The sequence below is a fragment of the Channa argus genome, chromosome 8 (assembly GCF_033026475.1).
Source record: "Channa argus isolate prfri chromosome 8, Channa argus male v1.0, whole genome shotgun sequence".
Taxonomy (NCBI): Eukaryota; Metazoa; Chordata; class Actinopteri; order Anabantiformes; family Channidae; genus Channa; species Channa argus.
In genome coordinates, this window is record NC_090204.1 from 132,459 (window position 1) to 155,254 (window position 22,796).

General features: G+C 38.3%; 2 protein-coding genes across 5 annotated transcripts in view; one reads left to right on the forward strand and one right to left on the reverse strand.

The window, feature by feature from the left end:
- The window catches only part of mcf2l2 (MCF.2 cell line derived transforming sequence-like 2), a 98,446-nt gene that overhangs the window by 42,860 nt on the left and 32,790 nt on the right, over positions 1-22,796 (forward strand). The window contains exons 16-21 of the mRNA XM_067513021.1: positions 16,022-16,088; positions 16,376-16,491; positions 17,614-17,683; positions 20,031-20,123; positions 20,502-20,594; positions 21,888-22,010. Coding sequence (XP_067369122.1) covers positions 16,022-16,088; positions 16,376-16,491; positions 17,614-17,683; positions 20,031-20,123; positions 20,502-20,594; positions 21,888-22,010 — 562 coding nt within the window. The remainder of the gene's footprint in view (positions 1-16,021; positions 16,089-16,375; positions 16,492-17,613; positions 17,684-20,030; positions 20,124-20,501; positions 20,595-21,887; positions 22,011-22,796) is intronic.
- On the reverse strand, positions 252-14,732 carry b3gnt5a (UDP-GlcNAc:betaGal beta-1,3-N-acetylglucosaminyltransferase 5a). 4 transcript variants are annotated; one of them, XM_067513022.1, is made up of 2 exons: positions 14,106-14,732; positions 252-4,410 (listed from the first exon to the last, which is right to left on the reverse strand). In XM_067513022.1, the coding sequence occupies exon 2, from the start codon at positions 3,888-3,890 to the stop codon at positions 2,703-2,705; it is 1,188 nt and encodes a 395-aa protein (XP_067369123.1). In that variant the 5' UTR covers positions 3,891-4,410; positions 14,106-14,732; the 3' UTR covers positions 252-2,702. The 4 variants fall into 4 exon arrangements, with proteins under 4 accessions (XP_067369123.1, XP_067369125.1, XP_067369124.1 ...); XM_067513024.1 differs by lacking the exon at positions 14,106-14,732 and adding an exon at positions 13,956-14,096; XM_067513023.1 differs by lacking the exon at positions 14,106-14,732 and adding an exon at positions 7,650-7,803.

Genomic DNA, 22,796 nt, shown 5'->3' on the forward strand with positions numbered 1-22,796 from the left:
ATTTATGATCTTACAGAGTCTTCCAGTCAGTCTTGATTTGAGTCTAGTTGTTTTCTTAGGCAGCATGGCCCCCTGCACTTCCTGTGTTTGTTTGCATGACTGTAAAGTGGTGTAATTTTATGTGTTATGTTGCCTAATACACACTGCTTTAAAAGAAAAGAAACATGCAATGATAACATAACATTTTTATTCATTGTCACACCATACAGACTTAGGCTTATTCATGTATATTTGGGTACAGATTAAAAAAAGGTGCCAAAATACCAGCTCCTATTGCTGAGCTAGGCCAAATGATCAGGTCACTACAAAGAGCTGGAATTCCCATTACTAGCATTGGATAAAGATGTCAACATATCAGTGTAAAGGGTACTATTTCAATCTGGCATCCAAAAAATATTTCAGCTTTGTAATTTAATTTTGTAAATTACTTTATTCATGGTAAATGCACTTCTTTTCTTTGTCCTTCTCTGTGGAGTATTTTGTAAGCCACGATTTCTTGTGTTACCTTGAAATATCTTTAAGCAGAAAACAACAAAAAGAAATGTCAATGACCAATTAATAATTTTGTTATTAAACAGTAAAAACATTCATCCATTCAAATCATTGTACTCTAGATGGAAATACAAAAACTAATTCTGGCTGATAAAAATCCTATTAAATATACCTGAAGTAAGCACTAATGATAAAACAGAGTATCATTTCTAAAGTTTTATTGCCAGACCTTCACTGTAAATACAAGTGTGGTGAATCATTTGTATTTGTCATAAAGAGCATAAACAAAAATATAAAAACATATACATATTCAGGAAGCCAATGAGGAAATTCCAGAAGCCCATACCAGATAAACCTGGAACACCAAGCTGCTTTGATATCACGCCTAGAAAAATTACAGCTTGAGAAAGAGGCACACGGCCTAATTCTCTTTGAGATCAATTAACTAGTTGAGCTTTTAGGAGTCTGTTTTGGAGCGTGGGCTTGGACAGCAGTCTTTCAGTGGATAGCAACGTAACAATCACTTATAAACTGTGACACTGATGTTTCGGAAGCAAGTTCCTAGCTGTGATATCATGGTTCCTGGGTTCCTCCTGACCATATGAACCAATGTCCTCTCAGCTGAGGTAGATATTTTGGGTCTTCTTCCAGTATGAGTACTAAGAACATTACTTTGAACTGATAATCTTAGAATCAGCAGTTTTTTTGGAAATGGCTCAAGAGATTGTCCTCTTTCTCTGTACTTTTTATGTTTGTACAGAGAAACCACCAGCTGTTGTCAGTCACAACAACTTACAAGTTACGAGGATTTGTGCTTGGCAAATTAAATAACATTTAAGCACTTGCTGAGTGTATGTGTACTGTAGTTTTGGATCCAGTTTGTATAAAGTTGGGGGGAGGTTTGTTTTTGATGTTATACTATCATAGTATGTTAACCAAAAAAAAAAAAAAAAAGACAACTTATAATTTATAAGCCTAAAATGAAATAATGTAATGTTCATAATGTAAACTTTCAATTGCTGTACTGTAGTTTAAAATGTGGATAAGCGAACTTACCAAGCCTTCAAGGAGGGACACTGCAAGGACATTTTTCAGCGTCGTGGGTAGCAAAAAATACCATATATCATAGGTTATTTTAAGACAGGACATCTATTCCTCATACAGTTCCTTAACGAGCATCCTTATTGCTTGAGTACCTCATTTTGTACATTCTGATATCACTGATTGATCTGCCAATGATTCTTTCCTGTCAAACATTGCATAAGATTTAACAATATTACTCCAGACAACATTTCTCTCATTGTGAACCTGTCTTTTAAGCAGTTTTTCAGTTTTTTTAAGAGATCCTTCCAAAAGAGGATTTCTCGCCGTCAATTTATGCAGAAACATAGAAACAAGACAATTAGGTCTCAACCTTCCGAATAAATCTCTAAATGTATTTTTCCATTATGGCAGCATTTATAGTGCAAGTTTCTCTTTCTTATGACAGTGACCCAGAGCATACCAAAAGAATGGCTTCACCAATGGAAATCAAAGTTGTGGAATGGCACAGCCAGAGCCTGGAAAATCTTAGGGTGACCTGATAAGGGCTGTGTACAGGAGATGCCCTTAATTTGCATGACAGTTGTATCATCTATCAAACCTTGTTAGCAGCCTTAAAATCTTATGGCAAACTTTGTGTTTGAAAATTGTTGCATTCACCTTTAAACGTGTCACAAATGCAAAGACTTTGATTTTGGAATGTCATATCACCTAGTTTACACGTTAACTTAAGACTTCACAAAAAGAGCTGAACCTCTGCAGGCACTGGCAGGTGAATAACAATATGCAGCACTGGGGATATGTGTACACAGAAGCAACAAGCTCTCATGTAAATAGAACTGTGGTTTAATCAACAGAACAGCTCTTAATTCCAGCACAGTAGCTGTAGCTTAGTTGGTAAAGGGTCTGTGGTTCTATGTGCCCTTGGGTGAAACACTGCACCCCAAGTTGCTCCCGGTGGGCACAGGTGAGCATTTGTGTTCTGATCAATCAGTGTGTTCAGGTGAGAGTGTTTGTGTCAATGGGAAATCACATTGTAAAGCACTTTGGATAAAAGTGCTATATAAAGTGGCCATTTACCATTTACCAAATGCACAGCGTAGCCATTCAACAGGGACATGTGACACAAAAAGTGAGACTGTGTGAGCTACTCTTATTCATCACTCGATTTATGCAAAAGCTGCCATACAGGAGTATGTGCTCTGGTAATGTGGCAAACACAGCAGCATGGCTCTCACCGCTGTGCAGTACACGTCACCAATATATCCTCTGGAGCTGTAAACTTTAGGGTCTGTTGCTGCCTGCCATAGTGAGCTCATATCTTTTGCATGACCGTGTGATGTGATCATATGATCATAGACGCAGGAGTGGTAAGGAGTCTTTGCCTCACCTGAGAAGTACACATGCTCTTGGGGAGAAACCCCCATGGTCTTGGCACAAATCCCCATGAAAACGTCGTCAATGTAAATTGAAGGGTTTAGGAACAGGGTTGCATGGTAAATCTTACTGGCTACATCAGCTGAAACCACATACCCTGCTCCGGCAGTGTAGTCTGGGTAGGAAGGCCAGGGGTACAGGTCATAGGGCACGTGGTACTTGCTGTGTTTATAGCGATCCGGAGGGGATCCTCTATGTACGTGCCCCACCCACAGGTTTTTAGCCCCTGATTTGCTACTCACCAGCTGCCGCAAGTACTTAACCAAATTGGGCACGTGGACAAAGACGTCATCGTCTGCAGACATGAAGAAGTGTGCCTGAGGACAGTAGTCATGGACCCAGTGAAACTGCAGGATCAGTTTGGTGGTTAAGTTGTGGAAGGTGTCCAGAAAGTTCTGCTGTATCAGATCATCATAGGTCTGATCCTCCTGCAGCAGTGCCAGCTGAACCCTGGATCTCCACCTGAGCTCTTGGTGCATGCCGAGGGCAAACACCACCTTTACACTCACCCCCAGTTCTGACGCAATTAAGCTCTCATTTCCCCATGTGTTCCTGATGACTTGGCGCTGCTCAAAGTTCTCTGGCGAAGACTTCACAAACAAAAGCAGGAAGACGTCCTCCCAGATTTTCCTACTTCTTCCACATTTATCTGGGTGGTTAATGAGGTATGTGTAGTTCCTAATCACACCAGCCACACTGTGGGAACCATCTTTTATGTTGTTATTGTTGGAGGCAATGGTGAAGGAAGAATTAAGAAAGTCATAGCTGTTGATCAGGTAGCGGTATGTATAGGCTTTTATGTGACTCAATATGTGGTGGTCCAGCTCTTCCCAGCAGACCATCATTGCACACAGAAACAGGCCTGTGGTCAGCAGCTGCACACAGCGGCACTTGTGGATACGACGGAAATTTACGAACATTGTGACTACTGCTTCTTGCCTGTATATATTCTGGACACTTATGAAGATTTACCTTCCTTTGTCTTATAATTTATTTTTAGATAATTCATCTATGGCTTATTTAATTTTCAAGCTTGATTTCTCATTTGACTTTAGCCTTTAACTTCCCTGTCTTCAATTATCATGTCTTGTGTCCCATGTATTATTTTCCTCTCTGTGTCCTGTTTTACAAACTGGCTTCTCTTTTTGATGCTGTCAAGTCCAGTAGGCCTTTGTCAGGCTCCTTAGCAGTCTGGGTGCTCCGCAACTTATCTTGCTCTGCTGGGTGAGGCTCAGGCTCTGATCCGTCATAATGATGAGAGTACACCCAGCTCAGGAGAAACCTCACTTTGCCTCCTTCAGCTCCAAAACCTCATGTTCCTTTCTCCTTCTCTCCTGAGAACTTCTTGTTTTATCCCAATCCCCCACTTCTTCTCAGTCTTCCTCTGTGGCTACTGTAACCTCAGCATCTGGCAAAAACACACCTGATGCCTGTTGCCACCTGAAATGATTGAAACAATTAAGATAAGATTCTTTAAGGTTTTACATGCTTGGGCATACCTACCTACCTACACATACCTACATATATACAAACATATACAAACACACACACACACACACACACACACACACACACACACACACACACACACACACACACACACACATATATACATATATATATATATATATATATATATATATATATATATATATATATATATATACATAAAAGTTGGCACACTGTACAAATTGTGAATAAAAAAGGAATGCAATAATTTACAAATCTCATAAACTTATATTTTATTCAGAATACACGATAGATGACATATCAAATGTTTAAACTGAGAAAATGTATCTTTTTAAGGGAAAAAGAAGTTGATTTTAAATTTCATGGCACCAAAACGTCTCAAAGATGGGACAAGGCCTTGTTTGCCACTGTGTGGCATCCCCTCTTTTTTTTATAACAGTCTGCAAATGTCTGGGGACGGAGAAGACAAGTTGCTCAAGTTTAGGAATAGGAATGTTGTCCCATTCTTGTCTAATACTTCTAATGCTTCTAATTGCTCAACTGTCTTAGGTCTCCTTTGTCGCATCTTCCTCTTTATGATGCGCCAAATGTTTTCTATGGTTGAAAGCTCTGGACTGCAGGCTGGACATTTCAATACCCGCATCCTTCTTCTACGCAGCCATGTTGTTGTAATTGATGCAGTATGTGGTCTGACATTGTCATGTTGGAAAATGCAAGGTCTTCCTTGAAAGAGATGACGTCTCTATGGGAGCATATGTTGTTCTAGATCTTTGATATACCTTTCAGCATTGATGGTGCCTTTCCAGATGCCACATACACTCATGCAACCCCATACCATCAGAGATGCAGGCTTCTGAACTGAGCGCTGATAAAAACTTGGGTTGTCCTTGTCCTTTTTAGTCCAGATGACATGGCGTCCCAGTTTTCCAAAAAGAACTTGAAATTTTGATTCGTCTGACCACAGAACAGTTTTTCATTTTGCCACAGTCCATTTTAAATGAGCCTTGGTCCAGAGAAAACACCTGCACTTCTGGATCATGTTTAGATATGGATTCTTTTTTGACCGATAGAATTTTAGCCGGCAACGGCAAATGGCACGATGGATTGTGTTAACCCACTATGTTTTCTGGAAGTATTCCTAAGCCCATGTTGTGATTTCCATTACAGCAGCATTCCTGTATGTGATGCAGTGCCGTCTAAGGGCCCGAAGATCACTTGCATCCAATATGGTTTTCCGGCCTTGACCCTTACGCACAGAGATTGTTCCACATTCTCGGAATCTTTGGATGATATTATGCACTGTAGATGATGATAACTTCAAACTCTTTTCTCTCAGAAACTCCTTTCTGATATTGCTTCACTATTTTTTGCAGCAGCATTGGGGGAATTGGTGATCCTCTGCCCATCTTGACTTCTGAGAGACACTGCCACTCTGAGAGGCTCTTTTTATACCCAGTCATGTTGCCAATTGACCTAATAAGGTGCAAATTAGTCCTCCAGCTGTTCCTTATATGCACATTTAATTTTTTGGCCTCTTATTGCTACCTGTCCCAACTTTTTTTGGAAAGTGTAGCTCTCATGAAATCCAGAATGAGCCAATATTTGGCAAGGCATTTCAAAATTTCTCACTTTCAACATTTGATATGTTATCTATATTCTATTGTGAATAAAATATAAGTTCAGGAGATTTGTAAATTATTGCATTCCTTCTTGTTTCACAATTTGTACAGTGTGCCAACTTTTTTGGAATCGGGTTTGTATATATTTACATACATACACATCATCTGGCAGCAACGTGCACAGCTAAACAATTCCTTAACAGATATATATCCACTGGCATTATGCTAAAATGCCGCTTTACATAGGATCATAGAGCGCCCTGTTTTAAATACAACCAGCGCTCTAAACGTTTCATACTTAAAATTCACTTTCCTTCACCTCTCCTGCCTGCTTTGCGCGCAGTAAGAGAGATGATGATCTAAAGCAGTGCAACGCCAGTTCTTGGTTTTCCTGCACTGAGAGCAATGACAGACCGTTTTCTGTTTAACTATACATTGATATAATTAACTGACAACATTCTGTTTTTTGTCCACAACTGTTTTACACTGAAGGCAGCAGGGCATACGCGGTAGTGGGCAATAGGGAAAGTCGCGACCACCACTCTGCTTACCTGGATTAAATAAGGTGCAAATAAAAAAATAAATGCTACAGGAGAACCACAGACCTTACACTCATGTTTTCCTTTGGTTATGGGATATCTGTGATCTATTAGTTCTGTGCGTCATTACCTTATTTCAAGCTGTTTTGTGAGCGCCATGTATAAATACTATTACTTTCGCGATGTGATGATGTAGAAATAACACACAAATAAAGCATAGGATCATATAGGGTAAACAGCTTCAATCAATAATTTCTGTCTATTAGCCCTAAGTAAAGCGCCATGTTAGCCTGGTAGATCAGCATAATAACTATTATCCTGGTTTCAAATTCTTCACAATAAAACGATGACAGCACAACTATTTTATAATTAATACCAATGCAAATCTCTCCTATAGCTACACTAAAAGACACACAATTTAAAGTAATTTCAACTGCTGATTCTTCACTAGCTGGCTCACATTTCGTTGAAGCGAACTCATACCGACCCAGACCAAGCTGCTTCGACATATAGCCAAGCCTGGGGATCGACTGCCTTTACCAACTGAGCTACAGCCGCCATCTAGCTGCTTCAGATAATTGCATGGAAGTATTGGAAACAAAGTAATTATTATTAGAAGCAAAATAACCGTGTGAAACCTGTTCAGCTCCCGCACATACGTTTTCTTTGGCTTCTATCTCTGTTATACTATTACCTCTGTTTCTGACCGTCGCCTCCTGGAGATGAGCCCGTTTGAATTATGTGGAATAAGTTTGATTAGTTATCTGGACGCAAAGTTTAGGCGTCGGAGTTAAAGACATAGTGACTCCATAGTGAGCAGCAGCTCAAAACTGATGTCTCCCAGTTTCCACTCTCAGATTGTCAAACCAGACTTTAGCTTTAGGTTTGTTAAACCTGCTCCCCCTCCGGGAAAATCCCGACAGTCAATCCGTTAACCTGTGTCCAAACGTTCTAGTGACTCCAATAACTGATCCCTGTCAGTTCGGGCACCAGGGAAAAAAATTAAAAACCTGAGAGCGATATAGAAGTCTCCTAACCGTGCGCTACTCACCGAGAGCCTGTAGAAACCAGAAGAATGGCAGTTAAAGAACTGAACTGTAGAGGATGAGGGTGCGTGTGTCGTTCCCACGGCTGCGTTTTATTCAGGCACAATGTACTCACTTAAGAATTAGCAGCGTGGGAAATGTGTGTGTGTGTGTGTGTGTGTGTTTGTAAAAGACAGAGACACGTGTGAAGGCAGATGTCAGATCTGCCCTATTCAGTTTAATCTAACTAATATGGTAAACTATCAGGTGGTTTAGTCGGTTGAAATTTAGCCTATAGGTTCAGAACCTTTAGGGGTTAGTCCGAGTAAATCTACAGGAAAGAACCAAGCACAATTCTCTGCTAGATAAATTGCATTATGTCTAATGATTGCAATTTGTAAAAACTGTAGAATTTTACTTATTTGTATTTTGTGGCTAATGTAATTTATTATGTTTAATTTAAAATGTTAATTTTATCTTTATTTTAATTGGGGAGAAATGTGACTGATTTATGTTGAATAGTGTAAACTGATGGCATTCCTGGAGCGTCCAATACTGGTGTTTTCCTGTTCCTCTCTAATGATGTCAAATTCTTTAACAAACATTCATAGTTAATTTAACTTGTTTTGTAGATTGTTTCTTACATTGTACATTGTTACATTGTTGTTGCATTGTGTCTCTATATGGGAAATCTTAAGGCCCAGACTTATTATTTCCCTGCTGTCTGCCTGTTATTATCTAACTTTCTATGTTACTACTTTACTGTAAATATTTTCTACATTTACTCAAATATATCCACATTGATAGTGGTATCACTTATACATTTTTGCAAGAGAGTAGAACTGATGATGTTTCATCTTCACATGAGAATGTCTTTATACAGTAGTTGACAGAAAATTGTGTCAAGATTGACGTAAGTTTAGGTTAGTGTGCTTAAATGTGTGGCAAGAGCAAAGATGTCTCAACAGCATAGTCTTTTTCTTTTTCTGGGTATCATTTAAACAATGGAATACATGGAATTATGAGTAAGTTGAATGGGTTTCCTCTTTATGAAAAAGGTCTTAGCTTTTACAGAGATGTCAGTATACTATACTGTATATGATAGTGTTCAGTATGTGATTTCCTGCCTTTTGTGGCAGGAAATATGCACGTTGGGCTCAACGTGTATAGCTATGGTTATATATAGTACTATGTGCATGTAGCAAAGGTATAGATTGTATGGCTAATATTGTTTAGTCAAAATACAGGGCTTAAATCAAATCAGTGTTTGCTATGAACACATGCCTTTTAACAAAAGGCAAGTAAGTAAAAGTATGTCAGACCACATAAATTCAAAAAGATGGTTTTCAACATCAAATATTTCAGTATGTTCAGTAGTATAAATCCAGTGGTATTTACTGTGGCTGATTCAAATTTCTCTGACCATGATTTGCTTCCATGTGTTTTTAAAAATAAACACGGGCACTGAAAGTTTTTAAATACTGGTCACATTTATCCACAGCAAAGTAAAAGTTAGATAATGTGCAATCCAAACCATAGTAGGTATAAAATTCAGAGTGAAAGTGAACACTCAGATTATCTTTACCTATCAGCATAAAAATTGCACTTGCATGATGTTTTAAATGAGTTTAAATATCATGGGATAATCACTGGTGTAAACTGTCATGGGAATGACACACAGGGATGCAGTGATTATATTTTATGAATAACCTTTAACAGTTTTGTGACTTTTAGTGGCTTTTTGTTTATTGCTTGGTATTTCTCACTGTGTGAAGTCTGCGTTAATCTGATTTTAAAGACAGAAATAGCTTTTTCTGAGCAAATTGAGTTTGGTAACTCATTCTACCACCAAGATGCTGTGTTTAAAATAAAGAGGGTGATCATAGCTAAGAGTGTACTAACGGCATACTCATACCAGGCAATCCAATCCATGCCAAAGACGGTTTCACTGCCAAAGTCTGCCAAAACCTGACTCCATGCTCAGGCCATTCTAGTGTACCTTGCCAGGGCCCACGTCAAGACATGGGCTTGGGCATAGTTCCATTGGACTTGGTTACAATAAACTTCTAGTGTGATCCCTAAAGGTTTCCTAAAGGTAGATGCTGCTTTGTCCTTCACTGTTTGTGTAGACACATGTATAGCCCATTTTGGTTCAAGTTAAACATTATGTTTAAAGTATGTCAAGAACAGAACATATTTTAGTATCTAATTTTTCTACTTTTTCTACACATAAATCTTCAACCAATCAGGGACCATTATGTATCTGTGTTTTAGTCCCTGTAGATCAGTGTTCTTTTATAGTCCTGTCCTGTTCCATCTATAACCAAATTATGTTTTGTTACTATATTAGGATTATGTCACACCGCAGATAGTAAATGTGGGATATAGTTAGTTAGGTCAGGTTCTAGTGAACTCTTTAAATTGAAATGCGACTCTGTGTTCACAAGTCATACATACAAGTCAGTCATGCATCATACAAGAACTGTATGATGTAGCAATGCTTTTCCTGGAAACAGCACAGTCACTGTGAATGAGGAACCTTTGATCTCAACGACTATCAGAAAAGACTCAACGTGCCTGAAGCTGATAAACACACACAAAGACACACACACACAAAGTTTATGTTTGTAGACTGCTTTGACTACCCTGGTTTGAATCCTGGCTTGCCAGTGGAGGCCTTTCTCTGTAGAGTTTGCATGTTCACCCTGTGCTTGCACGGGTTTCCTTCTGGTACTCTGCTTCCTTCCACCCGTAGGTGTGAATGTGAATGTGAAGTTTCGTCTCCCATTGTTTCTCTGTTTCAGTTTAGAGATACTATAGACTTGCCATATTGGGCCTTGCTTGTTCAACCAATGACTTCCCACTATCAGAACACTATTATCTGCATGTGACTCTACATATGACTTGCATGTGACTAAATATGGTGAAAGTACAGGGCTCTGAGTCTGCTGCTTGTCTACTCTATTTCTTTTGTGTCGTACTTAGCCTCTAATTATGCATTAAAATTTAAGCAGAGAGATCCCTCCACACATGCCAAATAGTCATTCATTGTGGAGGATGCTGTGAATGTAAATGCCCACCTAGCAAAGAGAGTTATAATAGAGGGGCTTTAGCCCAACTGCTGACATCTATGCAACACTGCAACACAATAAGCTGAACACATATTTCCACAGCAGCACACTTTGACTGGACACCAAGGTCACTCAACAATAGCAAGGTCTGACAACTCATAGCGGTGTCTTAATATCCAAAGGACATGCGACCATGTAAATGTACAATGAGCGGATCTACTGCCTAGACATTTTGACACTGCAGTAAAACAAGCTGCTTTATTTTTAAAAGGAAATTAGTTTCCCACTGTTACCTTATTCAGCTACCTATTAGTTTTCAAATGTTTTCAGTGGGTCAGTTCTAGCCTGTCTGGTTTGGATGTACAGTAAAACAAATGTTACAGTCACACATCTTTTTTTCATTATGGGTTATTCTGTTTGACTGTTTTTGCTTTTAACTCTTTCTGTTCCACTGCTTAGGAGTAACACAGTTGTTTTTGTTCAGCTTGGATCTATTTTAGTGCAGAAATGTAGCTTACTCATCAGTAAAAATAACATTTAAATTGCTTCAACAAAACATCCTAATTTTGCATGCATTCTCTTACAACTTTTAACATGTTTAATACAGTAGAGAGAGGTGCACCTCTGTTAAGAACCTTTTGAGCAGCATGGATTTTAGAGTATTTAGTCTAGAAGCAGGTGTTGATGGCAGAAAATTGACCGATATAGATTTAGAGAGAACAGTTTACAATATTGTCTTCATCAGGTCCAACATTTACTTTAGAAAAAAACAAAAATTTACAACAGCAAACACTAAATAGAAGGCTAATACTAGCAACACTCCTTAACTGTCTTGGTGCAACACCTGACTACATTTTAAAAAGGCCTAAGTCAACTCCAGGGGATGCAAGGATCAAGCAATTCCTAATGTAGTACCCTATAGATGAAACAGTAGGTTAAAAAGCCTCACAAAAATAGAATATGTTCATTATTTGTATCACACCTAATTTTTTCAGTTAACAAAAAACACAGTTTATGTTTTAACCAATTTAAACAAATGGGCTCCATAAAGTGTACCTGTTTCAGACCAGCTCCTCCTGGCTGATTTGTATTCCGACAACATAACTTCACTAACTGTACAAACCCAAGGCCCACATTTACTTCAATAACAAGCTTTACTAAAACACATGGTAAGCAATTAATCAAATATGTCCACGAAGGTTATGCTACCAAACCTGTAGCACGATCAGCTGTTTTTTTTGCTCAACTCGTCTTTTTCTTTAGTTAGTCAGAATTTCCCACAATAGCCAACATACTCCTCTGACCTCCAAACTATTTCTTGCCTGCATTGACCCATTGACCCTCTGACATTTATGTCTCTATTTTTGTTTTCCCATTTCTGTTGTATTAGATGGCCAGTAACACAAAAAAGTTGATTCATTATGATGAGAATATGCAGTACATAATAATAGACACCAATAACTAGGTGTTTATATTTGACACTGACCAGTCTTTAATGCTTGATGGCCTAACCATGTTATTTTTTTCTACATTGCAGGAGATTAGGCAGTTGAATGAATCTTTCATTTGCATTTTACTACATACAATGACAGGCCCTGGAAGTAGATTTTGGAGAAGTCTCTCATCACAGCAGTCTGCTTGTTTACAGGCCTTGCTTCCCTTGTAAATGAGCCGTTTTGAATGTAAGCAAATGCACGGCAGAAGTATCCCTGGGTGGTGAGATGGATCGGAGATAAAAGGCTATCTGCCAGAAAAGATGCGTGCAGTATTCTATGTCAAACCATCATGAAATGTAACATAATTAACTTGACATTAGTTCATGCTAAAAGAATGTAGAGTATTTCTGTTATGCTGTGAGGCGACGTGTTTATTCAAGGACATTAATCATACTTTATAATATGTTGGATCTGATAGATGAACTGGGACATGCCCCAAGATTGCTGGCCCAAATACAGTCATTTGTAAAAGTTAGTATCCCTCATTTATTTATTCATTAGCATTTGCATCAAATTAATCTGATCATAGCCTCAAAGATCATGTCTTAGTATTAGGCAAATTCAGCCTCAGACATAACATAACATAAACATAACTTTGCTTCATTGTGCCATTATTAATTTAGCAAATAATAAGTCAAAAAGGAAAAAGAACAATTGGGCAGTACTAAGTTCCCTCTTTTTGCTTCTGTAGGAAGGCTTTTTCAGAAAAGAAATATTTCAGTAACACAATGCCAAACACCATTCTGTGCATAATGTGAAAAGATGGGTCAGATGCAAAACAAATCTGGGTGCAAAACTGACCTGCCTACAGTCGACATGTGTCAGCTTTAGAAAATGTTGGGTGAATTATGGTCAATGGTCTGCACTTATATAGCGCTTTTTCTACCTATTGGCACTCAAAGCACTTTACACTGGTTCTTATTTCCCCATTTGCTTTCACAATCACACGCAGTCATACACCAATGGGGGAGCTGCTATGAGTAAAAAAAAGAAGTAATTCAACAACTTTTTAAGAGATGTTATTGGAATCAAATTTAACAAGAACATTTACATTTGTAGTTTCAACATTTCACCTGTTGTCTTTATGCTATTTACAATCAAATGACTGGTTTCAAATGACTTGCAAATCATTGCCTTCACTTTTGATTAGATTTGAGCATCCTAACTTTCAGTCTGGACATGGGATGTGTTTTTCAGTAAACTAAATGATCACTTTGGTCACACAGGCGTGAGCAAGGTGCAACCAATTAAATTTTATTTTATTGGCATTGTTTGAATCTTTGGAAACCCCAAACCACAACATTCCTAGGGAGGTCTGTCATTGCTGTTAGTGCAGCAGTTTCTTGTCCACTCAAAATGAGGATACTTCTGTTATAACTTTAAGAGCATGCTAAACAAGGCTTTCTGGCACTTACATCCCACAAAACAGAAACTTCTCTTTTCATTGCATTCTGAAATTCTCTTAAAATAATCTATAGCTCACATTTACACATTGTACATGTGTTGTAGAGAACTAACTGATTATTTTTTAGAACTTTCTGTCACGTAGAATTTTTAAAGGTCTGTTAGCTTTTACATAATATTGCTACTTTATGTTTCCCTGCTAACCCAGCTTGCTTACAGTCTGGGCATGAATTAGACCCCCACCCCTCCCCAGCCTTACTGGAAAACTCATGTAAACTCTGACTCAGCAATATCCCGACAGAGAAGCAGTGAAAAAGAGCTTTGAGTTCATTTTGACACATCACATTTTCTCTGTTCTTACCTCTCCAACTCCCTGAAACTGCTACTGCAAGCTGACACCTTTAACCTTGTCCACATGAATTTTCTTATTATACAGTAGACTTTGGGGAACAGCCTTCAGCACACACACAAACCCACAAAAAGACACACATACATTGCGTTCCTGACTTACCGACTTTTTAACACTTTGATGCATATGTGAGTTAGATAAATTCTCCGCCTACTCCTCTGTGACGTTCACTTTTCCTGTAGTTGTTTTATTTGGCTGCTTCCTTTTATATTTAACAAACTTCCCTTTCTGCCACTTTGACAGAAATTTCTCGCTCTAGTCTTTACTCTCCTGTCAGTGGTTTAGTTGACTTAAGCTTCACATGTGTCTGTGTGTCTATCTAGGAGAGATGTTATTTGCTGAGATGGGTGGGTGCATGTTGAACCCGAGATGGATCCTCCCCTTCCTTTTCATCTTTCTCTTTTATACTAAACTCTTAAGTTGACCTGAGACTAGTTGCTTCTTTTTTCATACCTAAAAAAAAACTTAAAACCTTTTAGATTTATCAGTTGTTGTTACATCGCCTTTGTTTCTTAAAATATTTCCTCTCTAACTTCCCGTCCAGGACAAGGGATCGCACAGCTGTCAGTTTTCAGGAAAATTTCTTTCAGTTTTTATGGTGGTGGATTGCTGTTGTGGAGCAGATTGTAAAATCCACTGAAGGCTTAGTTAGCTGTAGACACTATAGGATGACTATTGGATATTGATCAGTTTGCTTTCATGTTGATGTGAAGATTTTGTGAATACATAAATTGTCTTAACGAAATTGTGACCTGCATTTCATTTCTCTTCATAACTACTGCAATGCCCTACTAACAGGGTAGGGGGGAAAACACACACACACACACACACACACACACACACACACACGCACACGCACACGCACACACACACACAAACACAAACAGAATACACACACACACACACACAAACAGGAAACACACACACACACACACAGTATACGAAGGTAGGTAGGATACAAACTTTTGATGAAATGCAGACAGAGTACCAACACGTACACATACTATGAACCGGCAGAGAACACTGGGGAGAGCAGGGTATAAAAGGACAGGGGAAGAGGTTAAACAAATCAGGACAAAATGAGGAAGGTAAGGAAAGAAAGGAGACTCACAGCAAGAGACACAGGAGGATCAACAAAAAAATAAAATATTAACCAAAACAGGAAATAAAGCTAGATAACTAAAACACGGGCACGGACTGTGACACAGTTCTTTTTAATCAGCTAAAAAGGACTACATGTCTCAGCTTCCAGTGGTGGCCTACACCCAGTTCAAAGTTTACCCTCATTGATTGTAGTATAAATACACATGTATCTGGAAGGTCCAGTAACTGGCAAGTCCATATGCTGGCCAAAGACTACATCATAAAGACATTCATCAAAATAAATAATTCATAAAAACAACTCAACAAAGGTCAGAATGAATACCAGCACTTTTCCAATTTACCACATCGGCTTTGATTACTTTTAAATTCATCATTGAGAAATGGAAGGAACATCCTGGGTCATTCACCAGTCAACCCTTAATGGACAAACAGCCCAGAGAAATCATATTGATTCATAGACTTTTTCAGAAAGAATGGGGCAGACTCAGAAGTAAACTGGAAGAAGGTTCTATGCTGTGATTGGAACACATTTAAACTTTTTGATCATCAGATTAGATAACCTGACTGGTGAAGAACCCAGGAAAAACAATGATGCTACATGGACAGAAAGAGGATCACCAATGGGAAACAAATCCTGAGATAGTCTGATCCCCCTGCTCATCTGAAGCACCTACAAAACACTGTTTTTACTGAGGGTGTCATAACTGCTTTGCTAAGACGGCAGAAATTGTGTTTCGAAGTTGTCATTAGTTGTAATTTGTGACCACAGTACAGTCTTATGTGACCAAGCATATTTGATACGAGAATTATTGTTGGTTATGAGTTGATTTATTTGTTGCACGTTTGACCTTCTGCTAGAAGGCTTTCACTGACCTGCATTAAAAATGACCCCATTCTTTACACCTCCTCTCCAGACACATCATGACTGAACTGATTGAAACAGAGAGGCTATATGTGGAGGAACTGCAAAGCATCATGGAGGTAGAGTAGGGCTTCCTTACCTATTTCACATTGTGTTCTGGTTTACTTGCAAGAGAGGCAAAGTCCATAAATCATATGCTCAGGGCACTTTTTTAAGCCTTATACAATACGGAAGGCCAGTTTACCCTTGTAATTTAGAGATAATCATTTGCATTGATGAGCATGAAGAATTCTGCATTTCTTTTCTCAGAAATTCAAGCTTCCTCCCTATTAGGTCACATACTTTAGCTCCTGGATTGTAAATGTGCAATTGATTCCTTTTTTTTTTGTTCTATCCTCCTTTCTAGGGTTATTTTGCAGAGCTAGTCAACTCAGAGCTCAGCCACCTCATCCCTCCATCCCTGGAGAACAAAAGGGATGTGCTGTTTGGAAACCTGCCAGAGATTTATGAATTTCACAACAAGTGAGTGGAATTATTTTTGCACATTGGCCTGTTAGATGCTGTATCATGTCTTGGAGACACCTATATCAGTAATAAACAAGAATGACCATGGAATAAAGTTGTACAGGTCTCAGACACCTGTCTACGTTAGATTAGGGACCATGTGAGAACATTCAGAAAGCAAGACAATGAACACATTTGTCCATTAATTGAACACATTGTTCATTTATCACAGCAGTGATAAATGAACAATGTGTTCACAATTTTCAAACACAATTGTCTGGAAAGCTGAAATGAATTCAGAAGAACAAAGATGGCCTACTGCAGGAATTCAAATCCCTTTATTTATCCCCTGGCGGCAATTTAAAAGTGCATTAAATAAGCTTAATATCATTCAGTTTTTACTGTCAGTACCTGCTAACACTGTTTCTGTGTTGTTAATTTTCATACACATTTGAAACTGGTCTTTACTTGAGAGTTCAAAAGTTTAAGTAAAGCTGTAGTATATAGCAACATTCACTGGCTCCTTTAGCACTTGTTTAACAAACATGCTGTGCTTTGCGATCTGCTCTTTCTCTCTCCATCGAGCCACAGTGTTTCTTCCGGCTTCTTTGGTTATTAAATGCCATCACATACATTTGCACACATATACACACATCCTACTGGCTTAAAAAGTTCTGTGTATTCCTCAAGATACCAATTTTTTATTAAATTGTTTTATTTGATAAATGGGAGGAAAAACAAACAAACCATTTAAAAAAACATCTCCGTGTCTTGTTATGTGATAACCTTGCAGGTCCACAGTTTTGTAAAAGTTTTGATCCAGGGTTCCTTTTCAACACAACCAGCACAACTGTTCAATACCCTAATTTTACTAGTACAACCAATACTTTGCAATGATTAAAAGTCTCCAAATGACACACATATATATGGTTTGATAAAAAAGAAGATGAAAGAGAGCAAGTGAATACACAATTTACATAATTTCCCTATGGGATCAAAGGAGTTGTGTGAATCTTGAATAACTACAGCAGACTGAAGGAATGCTTGAGCCGCTGGAACTAATATTTGCTTACACACCTTAGTTTAACAGCTTTGTGGCATACACCCTAAGGCAGTTTGCCATGTGCTCTTATTCTGCAGGACATTTCTGAGGGAATTGGAGAACTGTGCAGAAAATCCAGAACTGGTGGGAACCTGTTTTCTGAAAAGGGTAAGTAGTGGTGCACAGAGCACCTTAGTACATTTAAAACAATTGTTTCCAATTTTGTTAGTTTACAAACTACAGCCTCAGCTAAATACATTACATCAGTTATTAACATTATTTTCTTTGTGAATCATTGTATAGGACCTGATAAACTAGCTATACTGTGTATATTACAACAAACTATTCTCCAGAGTGAGTGTCCTGGTTGCTTAGTGGTAGAGCATTGGGTTGGGATGCAGAAGGGGGTGGGCTCAAAACCCACACCACCAGGACCCACTCTGCCACCAAGGGCAACATTGTTGCCAGTTCCAAGCCCGGACAAAAATAGGAGAGTTGTGGCAGGCCTGGCATCCAGCCAAATTCATGCCAAATCAACGTGCAGAACATGTTCCACTGTAGTAGCCCCTGATTGGACATGCGAAAAATTGTGACTTCTCCAGAGTACAGTCTTAGTCTCACTAATTGCGTTCTTCTTGGTGTCAAAGCCTATGTGCTTGTAATTCTAGCTATTTATTGTTAGAATTATGTAACTACTTGTTTCCCAGCAAGTTCATAGTTTGGGGCGACTGTGGCGCAGGAAGGTAGAGCGATTGTCCACCAATCTCACAGTTATTGGTTCCATCCCCGGCTCCTCCGGTCACATGTCAAAGTGTCCTTGAGCAAGACACTGAACCCCAACGTTGCTCCCGGTGAGTGTTGGCCAGCTGCATAGCAGCTCCCCCATCGGTGTATGATTGTGTGTGTGATTGTGAGTGTGAATGGGTGAATAAGAAGCAGTGTGAAGCGCTTTGACTGCCAATAGGTAGAAAAGCGCTATATAAGTGCAGAACATTTACCATTTAAACTTGTAATTATAGAAAGTAAGTTAGGGTATACTGGTTTTATGTAGCAGTAATTTCTCTTTGTTAATTTGGTTGTTTCTTTTGGTCATGTTTTTAATAACTTTTTTCCATTTTCAATCTGATGGTCTTTTTTCAATTTTTTTAAATTTCTATTTAGTCATTTTGCCGATTTTAACAGAACTCTGCAACTTTCAAACAAAAAGTGGTGCCCCCGGATGTCTTGGGGCCCAAGGCCTGTGCTCAGTGGGTCAGTTCCGTAATCCATCTGTGGCCGGTTTATTTGATTTAAGACTTTGTGGATACTGGCAGCTTTAAAAAAAGGTAGCAGAAGAACTTTGCATGGGTTATTCGAAATGTTTGGAACCTCAGTCCACATCCTACTAACAAGTGGCCAAGATAAGGAAGAGCAGACCAGCATGAACCAGCTTAACAAGGCATCCATTAATAAAAGGCTTCCCACCATAAGACCCTGCAGAATGTATACTGGTATTGTTGCTGATAGTAAAATTACTTTATTCAGAGAGGTTTCTATTGGTATGTTTTTCCTCTTGTTGATACAAAAGGTAAAAGAATAGCATTTTGAAGATAATCTAGAAAATATTATCTGTTTTGATATCCATAGCAGCCAGTGTAGCTGAGTGTAGACATTACACTGACCGCTATTTTCTCACCTGTGTACTGTAAATGTTGCCTATGAATTCACTGAATGTGCTCTCTGTCACATTAATTTGATGATACATTAGGGCTAAAAGTTATGTTGCTTACATTTTCACTACATTTTGGCAGATGCTTTAATCCAAAATGACTTACAAGTGAAGTGACAAAAAAGGAAGAAGAAAATGTCCACATGTGTCTTTGTGCATCAGAAGCTGTGGAATATTTTTAACTTTCAAGAGTTTTTTTAATTTTAGGAATGCGGTTAAATAGTTTTTTCCCCCATTGTGGGATCACTGAGCTGATGTCTTCTGCTGGTTGGTACTGCACGGTGTGTAAGGACCATCAGATATTGTTTGTTTTGCCGAAAGCAGTGGATCAGAGGAATTGTAGAGCGGAATTAGGGTCTGCAGGTAGGAAGGTGCCATTGATGTGATCAGAGCTTTGATCCTGATACAGGTAAACTCTGAAAGTCATGCAGAGATATGAAAAGCAGCCTCACATTGTATTTTTGACTGATCAAAAATTAGATTGCTGCTGCATTTGGATCATCTGGAGAGGTTAAATTCTGCATACTAGCCCTGTTGCAGTAGTCAAGGTTAGATATGGCTAGTGCTTGTGCAAGGAGTTGGTCTAATCTTTCTGACATTGTAGAGGGCAAATCTACCTCACAGGTTTATGACAGCATGGCCTTATGTCGATCCTGCATCCACTTTTGGAAACATTTATTTTGTCAAATGCAATTTAATGTAAATTGAGAAATGGAAATTTTCAATCTCATCTCCCTTATCTAATAGTCCAAAAAAAATTAAGCGAATTGACAGAGAGCGACAAGATACATGTCTTTGTGTTATCAGAAAGAAGAGCTTCAGGTGTATGAGAAGTATTGTCAGAATAAACCCCGCTCTGAAGTTCTGTGGAGACAGTGCGGAGACAGCCTCTTTTTCCAGGTAAATCACACATAACACATTAAGGGAAAACATTAGCTTCTCGTTGCATTTGTTTTTATCTTAGGTTGATGTAGAAACTAACTGCCATTCTTTGGGACATCTGTCAGATTCAGTAAGTTAAGTATTGCCTTCTTTGGATTAAACTGTGGGGCTCAGTTTGTACAGCAGTCATCTATGAACTGCAGGCTTAGTGGTTCCATTTGTTTACTGGTTCCATGTTATCCTTTATTTAGTGACTTTTATTGGTCCCATGGGAAAACTTCATAAACAGAGGTCTAAACTTTCCCAGTGCAACTTTGACACTAAATTCTTTAACATTAAATCATTTCTGTGAAGTGCGCATGTACGATGGACAATAGTTGATGTCTCTGACAACAGGAATGTCAGAAGAAACTCGACCACAAGCTGTCTCTGGATGCCTATCTGCTGAAGCCTGTCCAAAGGATCACCAAATATCAACTCATGCTCAAGGTAATTTACCTTTTAATAAAAATTTCTGCCCTGTTTTAAAAATATTTAGCTGTCAAAAAAAATGTTTCTCTTCAATCAAGCTTTTGTATTGTAATGTTTTTCTGACTTCTGCGATTTTCTTACAGGGAACAGTAGACTCACTTTGTAAATTTGTACAGTCCAAGAGTGGAACTTTCCTTTATTCACAAGAACTTCACTATTAAACACAACATTTACCATTGTATTTTTAGATAATTTTAAGAACGCATCAATTAAACCAATTATCTAAAATGTCAAAATCCCAAGCATGTCATTGTGTCATTGTGTGTTGTTACTGCACTCATCTATATCATTTGAGGTTGTCACACACTACATTACTCTATGCCTTCAAACAGCACACACAAGATTCATGCCACTAAAAATATTAAAAACAGCCATGAGCAATGTCAGCTTCAGTCCAACTGCAAAGTTCAAATATCTAAATATTTAGAGTGGTGGAGATAATGAATCACTCTGTACTGATCAAGTGCAGATCATCTTTTCTGTGATGTGCATCAATGATAAATATATAAATAAAGTTTTAAATTGAACCATTTTTTTTCACTTGTACACAGCATGAAACACATTTTGTGTGTAATCTAAATTAGTTTATCTTGTGTTTCTCCACAAAACCTTTTTTGAAGGCCCATTATGCTGCGTAATATGAAGGGACCTGAAAATGATAAGTGATATATAGATAGATGCTTTATGTATCCCAATGGGAAATTTACAAATGATAAATTACAAATTCCACTACATTTGCACAAACTCAAGGCAATGTAGCCAAGCTAGAATGTTAACCTATAGCTGGGAATAATACAACCCATTATATAGCGCTGATGAGGTTGCAAATTATTTTATAAAGTACTCATTTTTGTGAATGACGATTGGTAAATGGCAAATGTTCTGCACTTAGACAGTGCTTTTCTACCTATTGGCACTCAAAGCACTTTACACTGCTTCTTATTCACCAATTCGCACTTACAATCACACATACACTCCTACACTGATGGCTGAGCTGGTATGCAGGTAGCCAACACTCACCGGGAGCAACTAAGTTGGGATTCAGGGTCTTGCTCAAGGACACTTTTACATGTGGGGGCGGAGGAGCCGAGATTGAACCAACAACTGTGAGATTAGTGGACAACCGCCCTACCTTCCTGCGCCACAGTCGCCCAAAGAGTTGCCCAATACTAGTAGATTTATTTTGTTTATTTTCTTTAATACTTTTTCATTAGGTCTTTCTAACAACCCTCCTTCTTTTCTGTCTTCCAGGAGATGTTAAAATGCAGTAAGAGTGAGGGAATGGCTGAGCTAGAGGAAGCTTTGGCTACCATGTTGGATATCATCAAGTCTGTCAATGACTCCATGCACCAGATAGCCATCACTGGTTTTGAGGTCAGTTTATATATATGTAGTGAATTCTTTCATCATCATCATCATCATCATCATCATTAGGGCCAACTAATTGTAGTTGTAATTGTAATTGTTTTAAACACTTTTTTATAAATTATTAAATGAAAACTGTTTAGCAAACTATAAATTATTGGTTCTGTCTACAAACATTTTCTGTGTAGTTTTTGCAGGCCAACTTTAAGTTATCTTTTGGCAACTTAATACTTTAATACTTACCTTTTAGTTTTAGTTGGTAAACTATATTTTCAGTTTTATTAAACTCACTATAGCAGAGACAGGATTCATTACCTCATGTGTCACATTTGCTGGATGTATAATCTGTGGATGAAATATTTGAAATGGCTTATTTGTTGTTATTGTTAATTGGAGAAAATAACACACTGCACATTTATATCCCAACTTGATTCAAATGTATAAAAAAAGGCTTGTTGGGGAATTTCTACACACATACAATATGTTCTGATTGACTTGTTTCTTTGGGGCTGGGTATTGTTAAACGTGTCTGAAAACAAAGATCTTTTGTTTTTCCCCTCTTCCCCCCTCGCATTTTTATACGTTTAAAGCCACTGTACTGTTTAACCTTTACTTTACTCTTGTTTTAGCTTAATGTACCTCAAACACTTACAACTAAGTAAAAATCCATTGATCCATGTCTACAGCTGCAAACTCACATAGACTTAAAATGTGTCTTTGATTTAGTCCTGGTCTTAAAAAAAAAATCAAACATAAGTGTTCCAGGAGGGGAAAACTCTATTGAAAGCTCCCAAA

Bases quoted from the DNA above. Each gene is read 5' to 3' on its own strand.
- b3gnt5a (XM_067513022.1), bottom strand. From the start codon at position 3,890: ATGTTCGTAAATTTCCGTCGTATCCACAAGTGCCGCTGTGTGCAGCTG.